This window comes from Orcinus orca, chromosome 4 (genome assembly GCF_937001465.1).
Source record: "Orcinus orca chromosome 4, mOrcOrc1.1, whole genome shotgun sequence".
Lineage (NCBI taxonomy): Eukaryota > Metazoa > Chordata > Mammalia > Artiodactyla > Delphinidae > Orcinus > Orcinus orca.
In genome coordinates this window covers 38104611-38117397 of record NC_064562.1, presented here as the reverse complement: position 1 = coordinate 38117397, position 12787 = coordinate 38104611, and the positions used below count along the sequence as shown (strand labels likewise).

The 12787-nt window shown below is 38.1% G+C and overlaps 1 protein-coding gene across 11 annotated transcripts in view; it reads left to right on the top strand.

The window, feature by feature from the left end:
* Positions 1–12787, top strand: part of PTPN13 (protein tyrosine phosphatase non-receptor type 13) — a 235554-nt gene that overhangs the window by 220861 nt on the left and 1906 nt on the right. For all 11 annotated transcript variants that reach the window (XM_049709054.1, XM_033413401.2, XM_033413404.2 and 8 more), the window contains 6 exons: positions 2996–3102; positions 4641–4789; positions 6624–6714; positions 8761–9098; positions 10562–10777; positions 11594–11656. In XM_049709054.1, coding sequence (XP_049565011.1) covers positions 2996–3102; positions 4641–4789; positions 6624–6714; positions 8761–9098; positions 10562–10777; positions 11594–11656 — 964 coding nt within the window. The remainder of the gene's footprint in view (positions 1–2995; positions 3103–4640; positions 4790–6623; positions 6715–8760; positions 9099–10561; positions 10778–11593; positions 11657–12787) is intronic.

Below are 12787 nucleotides of genomic sequence, written 5' to 3'. Positions count from 1 at the left end.
ATGCTGTTTATCGTAAAAAGTCATGACAAACTGTGAGAGGATATCACCTGGGGGCTTGATGTTCTCAGACAGTAAGTAGTAGGTGAGGTTTCTCCTTGAAGAGACATTTACGTTCTGAAGCATGAACAGGAGTCGCCTAGGACAGGGGTAGGGGTATGGGAAAGACAGCGTGGAGCTGTCCAAGCAGAGGAACAGCGTGTGCAAAGACCCCAGGGCGGGAGAGGGCACAGAGCACCTGAGGGCCTGAACTAGACCAGAGTGGCTGACAGCAGAGCAAACAGGAGAGGGGCCCGAGATGAGAAGGGAGCAGGGTAAGGACCTTGGCTTTTATCCCAAGAGAAATGGGGGCCATGGAGTTTTTTAAGCAGGGGACTGACATGATAAGATGTGTACTGTGGAGAATGAACTGGAGAGGGCCAGAGGGGAAGTGCAGAGGCCAACATGGGAGATAAGTAGAAGGAAAAGAGAGAAAATGAGAGGGTGAGAGCAACCCCATGTCAGTTGGGAGGCAAACTGGTAGAGATTAAGAACATGGGCTTGGAATCAGGCTGCCCAGTTTGTGTCCTGGCTTTGTCACTTACTCTGTGATCTTGAGCAAATTACCTGAGCTCATCTCTAAAACAGGGATAGTATCTGTCTACCTCCTAGATTGTGTGAGGATTAAATGACCAGTACACCTCAAGAATTTAGAGTGGGGCTTCCCTGGTGGCGCAGTGGTTGAGAGTCCGCCTGCCGACGCAGGGGACACAGGTTCATGCCCTGGTCCGGGAAGATCCCACATGCCACGGAGCGGCTGGACCCGTGAGCCATGGCCGCTGAGCCTGTGTGTCCGGAGCCTGTGCTCCACAACGGGAGAGGCCACAACAGTGAGAGGCCTGCGTACCGCAAAAAAAAAAAAAAAAAAAGAATTTAGAGTGGTATCTGGCACACAGGAACGTGCTGTGGCCCAAGGCCACACAGCTACTACCTAGAAACAGACAAATACTGGACTGCTCTGATTAAAGCTGGGGGTGGGCGGGCCAGGCCCCGAGTCTCGTCCACTTGTCCACCCCTAACCAGCACCTTGCCCTAGTCCCACCCACGCAGCCCTAAATGCCTGGGACTTCACAGACCCCCTCTCTGCCAAAGAAGGTTGGCCTCAGAGTGGCCTGTTGGGAGCCTGTCTCCTGGGCATTGTGTGAAAAAATGGGGTGACGGCAGCTGACCTGTTTAAGAGTTCCGGCACGCAGGGCCACGCTCAACTTTATAACATAACTAGACTAGAACCTCAGAAGGCTTTTGCTTCCCATACTTCATCTGCCAAAAAGAAAAGAAGTCTAAACACTCTTCTGCTTGCTGACGTATATATAAACTATTTTATTTTTTAAATAACGATGAAGGGGAAAAAGGCCACAAAACAGACAAAAACAGCCTCGAAGGAACTCGAAGGACAAGTAGATCTCAGAAGGGTACGGGTAACAGAAATGCCTTTGAAGGAACTCCTGCGAAGTTTATGGTGGCCCTCACTACCTGCCTGCTTTATTACTCACTCCGTCTCCCCTCTCTGCCCCTCCTAAGCCATGGTTGTGACCCGGTTTCAAGCAGAGACTTAGTCAACTCTGGGTTCTAACCTCCTAGAGATTTGCTTGGGGACAAGGAAGTCGATGTATCAACCACAGGCCCCACTGCAGGAATGGCCCCCTGAGACCTCACAACCTGTGGCTGGTCAGGGTCACTGGGGGGTGAAGACAGGGTCTATGAACCCCCAACCCAGCCAGCTGTTCCAGGTGTTTGGCACATAGGTAGTCCAAGTATCTCTCATTGTGACCTAATTCAGAATAGTGTATCTTACAATGATACGTGTCATAGGTTCAAAGAACTGTAGTACATTCCCTTCAACCTAGCAATTTTATTTCTAAGAATTGATCCTACTACCATATGTATGCAGATGTTTCTATAAGAATATTTATTGCAACATTGTTTATAGTAGTAAAAAACCCTAATAGTCACAAAATAAATTAGGGTGTACTCATACAATGAAATACTAAGCGGCTGTTCAAAAGAATGAGAAAGAAGGGAGGATCCTTATGAGAGGATCTCCAAAACATATCCTTCCAAACAAAGCATACTTGATAGAAGACCAAGAAGACCTCATGGATGCAGAACTTGCAAATTACATGTTAACTGTGATGTACAATTAGTTGGAGCAGAGGAAAGCATCCACCATAAAAGCAGCATAATTGCTGTCCTGTTACAATGTTTTGGGAGCATTAGTGCATGTCCTGCCTTAATGGTGTATAATAATGTCATCAGACAAAATGTACTCTGCTTTGTTCCCCTGAGTATCAGAAAGTTTAAAATGTATTCAGGCCTTTGCATTATCCTTTTTCATCTCATCTAATCGCTAAATGTTATTCTTCTACCTAGTTTCTCTTTTCTAGCCACCCATCTTACCCGAGAGATGGCATCTGCTGTGCACCCCTAGAATAATGAGAACTTGTACTGAGTGTTATTACATTGAGTGAGTGCCCAGATACCAGAGTGTCCTTTTCACCCCCAATTGTAGTGAAAGACTGATGTCCATCAGTAGGGACTTCTGTAATTAAATGAAGAATCATTCATACAGTACAATAGTAGACAGCTGTTAAAAAAAACAAAAGAGAGCTCTACTTACACAGTTGTAATCATGCATCCAAGTGGAAGGGTGGAAACAAACCACCACTTTCTCCATCCCCAAGATGACTCCTTCAACCTAAGGTTCAAAGACTTGGGATTTGTTTGAGGACAAAATTTAAACTATATTAAACAATTCTGTACCTCAGTTTAATTTATATCTACCAATAAATTTTAGGAATTGTGGATTTAAGGTTTTCTTAATCAGATCATCTATTTTTAAATACCATAATAATTGTAGTGGAAATATGTAGGACATATTTCCAAATATTCAAGGACATAATATTTCAATTTATTTTGGACACAGAACTGAAGAAAATATAAATGTGTTTTGTTGTCATAGCTTAATTCACAAGTCAGCAGAAAAGAAGACTGATGATGATGATGAAATAACATGGGGAAGTGATGAATTGCCAATAGAAGTGACAAACCACGAAGATTCCAATAAAGGCAAGAAATTTATTAGCAACTTTTTAAATCAAAATCTATAGGTAGAAAAAAAAAGTGTTTGAAAATTACAGTTTTCAGAATATATGGATATGTTATTTCACCATATGTCTACATTATTAAGTTCTATACATAAAGTTAAATCACATAGACAAACATCAACATTCATTTATTGACCAGATATTTGCACAGTTATTAGGCTAAAATTCTCAGTGGCTTGGAGTAAAACATGTAAATAGATGTGTAAATACTTTAAATGGAAACAAGAATAAGAAATCTAGGAGCACATTTTATTTATAGTAAAGTAGGAAGAATAGCTCAAAGATAGGAAAATTTTTAAGAGCAAGAGTCAGTTGGTCTGTCCTCACTATTACTGCCTCTCTTGTTTTATACTGAGCCAGTAGATAAATGAAGTTCTATCCACCGTTTTATTTCTTTTTTTTTCGTATAAAGAAATGCTATATTAATGCAGTGAAAGAACACGTTTTGTAATTTGAAGTCATTGTTGAAAGAAATTAAAGGAGTCGAATTAACACTTTTTTGACTTGTTGGATTGTTGGTGTCAATGGAAATGCTCAAATCCTGTAACCCAGGTTCATCTCTCCAGCCTCTGAGCTCCTGTTGCATTCACACTCAGTTCTGTAAAAGTTTACAGTTATTTCATATGATTGGATTTTGTATTCACAACTAGTTTTCGCCCCAGACAGAACTTAAGCTTCTTGAGATCCCCCAGTGCCTGGAATTACTGTTGCGTGCATAGTAGCTGCATCATCAAAATGCTTTTATCAACTGATTGATGTAATTAAAGCTACACTTGTGCAGACTATAGCAAGAAGTCTCTCCTACTTTTTTCCAGGATAACAGTTGCCTTCTGTTATCAGCATTTTCCATAGGTAGAGCAGGTACTAAATTAGACACATACCTCTTCTTAGACATTGATAGCATTTGTTTGATAAACTCCTAAAGACCCTTAGGATTTCATTTGCATGGAGAAAACTATCCAATGACAGAGATAGTGGCACTGAGTACCAAGGGTGGGTAGAGAGGGGAGAAATCAGTGTTTCTAGTGCCATGTCCCCTTGTAAGGAATTTCTGAAGCATCTCCCTTCATCTTTTCTCCATGTGCTTGGAGGCTAATTTAAATGCAAAATAAAAACAGGACTAAATACATTCTTATCAAGTAAACAGTGCCATTTGGGTCCAGAGAAGCAAAGAGAAACAATTTAAACTCCTTTAGAAGCTATAAGTAATTGACAGCCAAGAGCCTTAAGAACTCTGAACAGTCAGTGAGGTGTTCCCTTAAGGTTTGGGTACAAGGATCTTGCTATGGCCAGGATTTTCCTTTGATGATTGTAGTTATCTGCCTACTTGTTAGTTCTATTGCCTTATTAAGTCAAAGACTCTCACTTTTGTAAAAAATAGATGAGGTGAGAATAGGATAAAATTGGTTCTCTTACTGGCTAAAATTAGCTCTCTTATTGGCTAAATCAATTCTGGGGGGAATTGTTTTTTTTTTTAATCAACTGCCATCTTCTTGTTAGGTCATCCCTTTCTGACAAATGAGGAGCTCACCACACTCCCCATTGTCAAAGTGCTTCCCTCCAGTAAATACACCGGTACGGAGTTGAAATCAGTCATTCAAATGTTGCGGGGTTTACTAGATCAAGGAATTCCGTCTAAGGAGCTAGAGGTAAGGGGCTTTTGACAATTGTTCTTTCTCCAACAAAGTTTTCTGCAAGGTTAGGAGAAATTTTAAGAATCTTGAAAATGTCTATTACTTTACAACTTCCAACTATAAAAGTACCATCTTGTCATTTCTAGCAGTAAATTAATTTTTCTAATTAGGATCCTAATAGTATTGATTTAAAGGGATCTCTTTAGCAGCTTCGGAGCTTGATAAATCTCCCTGAAGATTATCCTCATATGTAAGGCTAAAGAGTTTTTTTAAAAAGTCAAGTATCAATTCCAACCATCCACTAAACTTCATAGTTAATACACTAAAGATGTGATTCATCGTTAGCAACAGTTTTTATTTTAATACAGCTCCAAGAATGTGTCCCCCAGTTCAAAGCAGCAGTGCTTCAGAGGCCTTGCTCCTGTGGTCTTGCTGGCCCCATCCATTACTTACCACTAGGCCAAAGAATAATGTAGCACCACTGTGGTTTCGGGGTCTACCTTGCCCATCTCCCTCAAACCATCTGCTTACTTGCCCACATCCTGAGCTTTTCGTAGACCCTGAAGTGAAAGGAGCTAACTTCTACTGAGAGCTTCAACAGCGTGCTAGATGCTTTGTGTATAATGCTCAAAATATTTTAAATCCCATTGTATGGATTTGGAAACAGGTTCACAATGTTAAGTTATACTCTTTCTCTCCATTTTGCAGAAGTGATTTCTTCTTTAAGGTCTTAAGTTTAAATGTTACCATCTCAGAGACTTCCCATCACAACCCTTTATAAAGCAGATGTTTATTTTTCTGTATCACAGCAGCTTGTTAATTTCTTCAAAGCATATATCACAATATTTGTTTGTTTACTCTTTTACTGCCTCTTTCTCCCAGTAGCCTGTGGTCTCCAGGACAACCCAAATCATATCTTCTTTCTCTCTAATGTATTCCCAGCACTTATTACAGTGCCTTGCATATAGTAGGCATTTTCAATGTATATTGGTTGACTTGGATGGCTAGATGGATGGATGGATTAATTAATGAGTGAATGAAAAGTGAGAAAGAGTTGGCTTTAGAATTTAGGACTATCTTACCACAATTCTACCACGTGGAATATTCTGTGACCCCAGAGACAATAATGCAAGAAATTCTGCTCCAGCTCATTACTTTAAGCCAAAATTGTTTTCATGAATTGTGGTTTTTTTTCTAAAATGAAATTATACACATCTTTAAGCTGAAATTTAAAATTAAGATACAAACTGCTGCCTCACAAAGTTAGTTGACTACAACATGTTAAAGATATTTGCAACAATATATTTCAACAACTGATATATTGAATTAGTATTGGGATTGCAGGCTTATTTGTCTTGACAGGACATATCTGTTTCTTAATGGTCAAATTTGCCCTGATCGATAGTCAGTTTTGCACCCTGCACATTTAAAGCATTTGCAGGGGCTTCCCTGGTGGTTCAGTGGTTAAGAATCCACCTGCCAATGCAGGGGACACAGGTTCGAGCCCTGGTCCGGGAGATCCCACATGCCACGGGACAACTAAGCCTGTGCGCCACAACTACTGAGCCTGCGCTCTAGAGCCCGTCAGCCACAACTACTGAAGCCCACATGCCTAGAGCCCGTGCTCCGCAACAAGAGAAGCCACCGCAATGAGAAGCCCGCACACCGCAACGAAGAGTAGCCCCCGCTCGCTGCAACTAGAGAAAGCCCACGCACAGCAATGAAAACCCAAGGCAGCCAAAAATAAAAATAAATAAAATAATTTATTTTTTAAAAAAGCATTTGCAATCATTACTGAATTACTGTTTATCTCAACAAATTTAATTTTATTTCCACTTTTGCTTTACAGAATCTTCAAGAATTAAAACCTCTGGATCAGTGTCTAATTGGACAGACTAAGGAAAACAGAAGGAAGAACCGATATAAAAATATACTTCCCTGTAAGTTCCAATTTGGCTTCAAATCAAATGTATTTTTAATATAATTTAAACTGATTTAAAACTTATGTGCTAGTTTACCTTATCTCTCACATAAGTGTGCACACACGCAGACACACACATTCAGAGATTTATATCAGTAACAAATTTATATATACAACCTGAATTCTTTTAAAATTATCTGTGGGGCTTCCCTGGTGGTGCAGTGGTTAAGAATCCGCCTGCCAGTGCAGGGGACAAAGATTCAAGCCCTGGTCCAGGAGGATCCCACGTGCTGCAGAGCAGCTAAGCCCGCGTGCCACAACTACTGAGCCTGTGCTCTACAGCCCACAAGCCACAACTACTGAGCCCATGCACCTAGAGCCAGTGCTCTGCAACAAGAGAAGCCACCGCAGTGAGAAGCCCGCGCACCGCAATGAAGAGTAGCCCCTGCTCACTGCAACTAGAGAAAGCCCGTGCACAGCAACAAAGACCCAACGCAGCCAAAAATAAATAAATAAATAAAATTTATAAAATTATCTGTGTATTCTGAAAATTGATTAGAGGCATCTTAAACATTTCTTCAGACATTGATGAATTTTTAAAGTCTTTTTAAAAATTGGAATTGGCTTCTAGATAAGCAATTTCTTAGTTCATGTGTCACAATCAAATCTATTTATTGTACTATTTTAAGTTTAGAGAAATGTCTTTGGTACATAACAGCTGTATACGTGTGTGTGGCCACCATGGGACTACCAAGTTGCATTGTTCTTTGAATTGTTTAAGATAACAGGAAGAAAAAAATAGCAATTCTTTTTACCTATATTTCACCCATTTCACCGATCAACGTGGTTTTTTAAAAAATATATATATGAATATATGTATATAGCTAAAATATTAACATCTAGCAACTTCTTATAATAATCACAAGCCACATTTACATATATAATCATGTTGGATTACATGATATGACATACTGACCTCATCTTTGCCAGGAAGTCATAAATTCAAAGATAAATAACATAACCAATAGTGACAAATCATGCAATAATAATACAATTGAATTTTTTCAATCAAGGTGGAAGACAAAATTCATTTTAGAAAACTTCCTTTAAGAATTGAATCTTAGACAGGATTTTTAAAATGGAATAGATCATGGTTTGGCATAAAGTAGGTGCTAATTGTTTCAGGCAAAAAAATGGCAGACTAGTATCTCAAAGCAGAATGGGATAAAGCCATAAATCCAAAACTACTGAGTAGATTTGTTTCCGTGGATCAAGAGATAGAAGTCAAATAATAGAAGGGCAATTGATGGAGGATTTTGAAATCTATTACTAAATGTCATAATTTGGTAATCACAGAAATAACCAGTTATATTTGAGATTGAAATGACTTCTAATGTATAAGTACATACAGATTAATTCTCTTGGATGAGATGGTTTATATACACTTTTTACTGGGGGAGCTTGGTTTGAAAATGTATTTTGACTATATGAAGTTACAATGCCTGGAGAATAAAGTGAGCTACCTTTTTATTTATTGAGTTACTTTATTATTTTGGCCTACTTACTCAAAAGACTATAATTAGATAAGCAAGAATTAATTGTGTCAATTATATTTGTAATAAGTACTTTAATAGTTTCACTGTAATACTAATTTTTGTTTTATGAAATAATTTTTGAAATTTTCATTCATATTAAATTTACCATTGTCATCATTATTAAAATAACAATGGAGAAGTAGCAAAGTTGTGTTTCCCTAGTTATTAAGAAGTTGTAAATGCATTCATTAATTTATTAATTTTGATTTTTTCCAAGCAAATCTATGTGAACAATATCTAATTTTTTCCAAAACTGAGTTGACATCTTAAATATACTTATAACATGAGGGAAATGTGCAAAATGATTTGACTGTACTGCAGTTTGAAAATATGCCTTTATTAAAATGTTTTTGTGATTTCATCTATGGTTATTAGGAAATTCTAATAATCTTTGACTCACCTTGTCTATAGGGCTCTTGTTTAAAAATGCATGATATAGATGGCTCTGTTTTGTGGTTGGAAATTCACAGACGATGCTACAAGAGTGCCTCTTGGAGATGAAGGTGGATATATCAACGCCAGCTTCATTAAGATACCAGTGGGGAGAGAAGAATTCGTCTACATTGCCTGCCAAGGACCTCTCCCTACAACCGTTGGAGATTTCTGGCAGATGATTTGGGAACAAAAATCCACAGTGATAGCCATGATGACCCAAGAAGTAGAAGGGGAAAAAGTCAAATGCCAGCGCTATTGGCCTAATGTCCTAGGCAAAACAACAATGGTCAGCAACAGGCTTCGACTGGCTCTTGTGAGAGTGCAGCAGCTAAAGGGCTTTGTGGTAAGGGCAATGACCCTAGAAGACATTCAGGTACGTGGATTAAATCTTTCCATGATTACGTCAATGTGTTTCTGAATAAAAGCCAGTGACTTCTTGGGTCCCATTTCAGTGGAACTAATTCCATCTACTATCCTTAATCTAATATAAGCTTAAATGTGACCCTCTTCATGAATTCTGCCAAATAGTCTCCTCCAGTATGTACTGTATTAAATGAAAATGATAATACAGGACTTTTACAGGATCAACCATCATCCTTTGCTTTGTGATAGATAGCACAGAATGGCTCAGAAGCTATGTGCTGGAAACATATTTTTCAGGTCAAACCTCTAAGTAGACTCAATAAAACTGTTTTTTAAAACCCTCTAAGTAGCAAATATTCCCCCATAAAGACAATGTATTTGGTAATATAGGAACAATTGTAGCATAAATATTTGTTATTCACATAATTCCTATTGCAGCCACCTAAGCACTGAATAAATTTAGCTTGAATTAGATAAGTGGGTATACCTTAAGTAAAGCTGCTACTGTTTCCTCACCTCCACACCCCTTCACTTTATTTCTTTCCTCCACCCAGTAATACTCAGTTTAAGTAATGTGTTTCCTATTGGCATTTTAACTTTGTTAAAGAAACAGAATAATTTTACTTCCATAGAAACAAAACTTACTGACTCAGTGTTATTGGTGGCATGTAAACATAGCCTGAGAAATTCCTTCATGATTTTTGATTTGTGGTTTTACAAAGAATTAAAGATTATACTTCCTTATTCATTTACACCAGCCTACCCATTACTTATGCTAGCACAATTGTTCAATATTCCTTAAATGACTTGTTTATTTAATCAACACATGTTTATAGAGCTTAGTTAGGCCCTGTTATGGAATATAGGGATTCAGAAGTTAACAACACAAACAAAAGGAAATCCCTGACTTCATGGACCTTACTTTCTAATGAAAAGATACTGGTGTTGATGATGCTGTGAGAAAAAAATCATCACAGGGATATCTGGGGGGAGGGAAGCATTTCAGTTAGAAAGAGCAAGTGCAAAGGCCCTGAGACTGAACTATGCCTAGTGTTTTTAAAGAACCAGAGAGGTCCCTATGGCTGGAGCAAAGTGGTCAGGAGCAAGAGGTTAGGTCTGAGAGGTAGCTGGGCCACATCATGTAGCACTTTCAAGCCACTGCAATGACTATGGCTTTTATCTAAGGTGAATTTGAATTGGGATCATTAAAAAAAGGTTGCTATTCATATCAAAACATAAATTTGCTTTTAGGGTTTCCAAAAAGTCGTTTTTACCAATATTTAAAGTGTGGATCTAGTAACCTCGTTGATAAAGGCCCTCAGTGTGTTGTTTGATGGAGTCTGTCTTTCACTTTTCCTTGTATCTAATCCAATGGCCAAGTCAAAATTTAAAAGGACAAAATAATAATAAGAACTAATTATATGTGAACAACGTAGTATGCCTTTATCTACTTATTCTGTTGTACAATTTCAGACAGGAGAGGTGCGACATATTTCTCATCTGAATTTCACTGCCTGGCCAGACCATGCTACACCTTCTCAGCCAGACGACTTGCTCACTTTTATCTCTTACATGAGACACATTCATAGATCAGGCCCAATCACCACACACTGCAGCGCCGGCATTGGACGTTCAGGGACCCTGATATGCATAGATGTGGTTCTAGGATTAATCAGTCAAGATCTTGAAGTGAGTACTCGGAATTTTTTTTATTTATCAGTTTGTATGAATGACAATTTTCTTACTACATAGAATTGTATTTTAGTAAACGTTCAAAACTGCATAGGCCATAATCAAGAAGAAATAATACTTCAAACTTATATTTATTTTACTGGGTTTTTTGTTATTGTTACCTATAGGTGGGAAATACTTTTGTTATGCAAATTGATGCTAAATAGTCTATCTCTAAACAATTACTCCCAGTTTTTAAAATTATTACTAAGTAAACAAAGCTAATAAGAGTATAATCTTACTTAAAACCTAAATTAGTATAAATCACGCTTAGAATGTTAGAATATCTTAGTACACATAATATGTAATTAAAATCATTACCTCTTGAAGAATTTGCTAAAAACAGTTATGTCTTGCTCTTCACACTCTCATGATAATTTAAGTAGGACAAATGAAATAGTCTGTTTCTCCCTTGGGAAAATAAAAAGATCAGGAATTTTATTCTGAGCAGCAAAATGTAGGAAAAATACTTTGCCTTTTTTTTTTTTAATGGAGATATTAGAAAGTCAAATTTCAGAGGGAAGAGCATTTCTGTTGGGGATTTTCAAATAGAATAACCTTCCTAATTCTTAAAAAAAATCATAAATAAAATTATCAAATGATGGCAAAGTCAGTTCACCAACTTAATTTTGTCCAGAACAGTTTCTCAAGACTGCTAGAAGGGGAAGGAGATTGGGGTGCAGAAATCTATGTAAGCCACTCCTTAGTGAATCTTTGGGTTTCAAATTCAGTTATCCTTTTTATTTAACATACAGATTCTGTTTCCTTTGGCAGTTTGACATCTCTGATTTAGTGCGATGCATGAGACTACAAAGACATGGAATGGTTCAGACAGAGGTTAGTGTTGACTGGTGCCTTCTAATGAAGATTTTTGTGCAAATATTTCCAGACTATCTTTTTTAAATGCTGCCTTTTAGTTTAAAAAATGAGGAAATGCAATATCTACAATGAATAGATTACAGAGAATAGGATGGTATATTGGGGGCAAAAATTTGGGGTGGTACAAAATAGCATGTAATTAGTGGCATTCCTTCCCCATTTCCAACCTAAAAAAGAGATAAAAGGTAATCTTCTTGCTACAGAAATTTCCTGAGAGGGAATGGATTCAACAGCATTGACCAGAAGGCAGGAAGGGAGGATGGAGTTGTTTAGCTTGGAGAAGGCACTCTTGGGAAAGTGTTCATTTATCCTCTGTTTTGATCATTTTCATTTCTCTTACCTAAAGTCAAAACATGGGTTAAATCACCCACTGACCTACAGACTTGGGTCCTTCCCAGAGACTGCATTACTTAGAGTGTCTGTCTGCTCTGCATAGTTCCATTATCCTTTTTGTTTGTATTGGGGGAGGGATGTGGAAGCTAGTTTCATATATCTATAAATTCATTTATCTCTACCTCTTGAAGAATATAGAAGTTTATTACTATTTTTAAAATTTAAATTTGCCTACTTTCCCTTCATATACCTTTTTAATTCAAATTAAGTCTCCTAAGTATTAAGCTGATTCACAGTCATATTTTTCTAGGTAACAAAAACATACTGATCTGTATAAGCAGTTCTTTAGACCCAGGAAGTTCACTTGTTTAACAGATGTTTATTAAGTGCCTGCTATATGCCAGGCACTCTTCTAGATGCTTGGAGCGTATCAATGAATAAGATGAAGATCCCTGATGGAATAACAAAGATCTTCTAGTGGATGGTGATGAGGAAGGCAGACAATAAACCCATTAACTGAGTAGACGATATAGGATCTTTGAAATTAATAAGTGCTTTAGAGGGAAAAAGTAGGGTAAAGAGGATGAGTCATGGCAGGTTGGGGTGCTATTTTAAATAGAGTGGCACCACTGAGGATGTAACCCTTGAGCAAAGATTTGAAGGACGTGAAGCAGGTGGTCACGCAGATGTCTGGGGGTAAGAGCCTTTCAGGCAGACAGAACCACCTGCGAGGAGGTCCAAGGTGAGAGTGGGTCT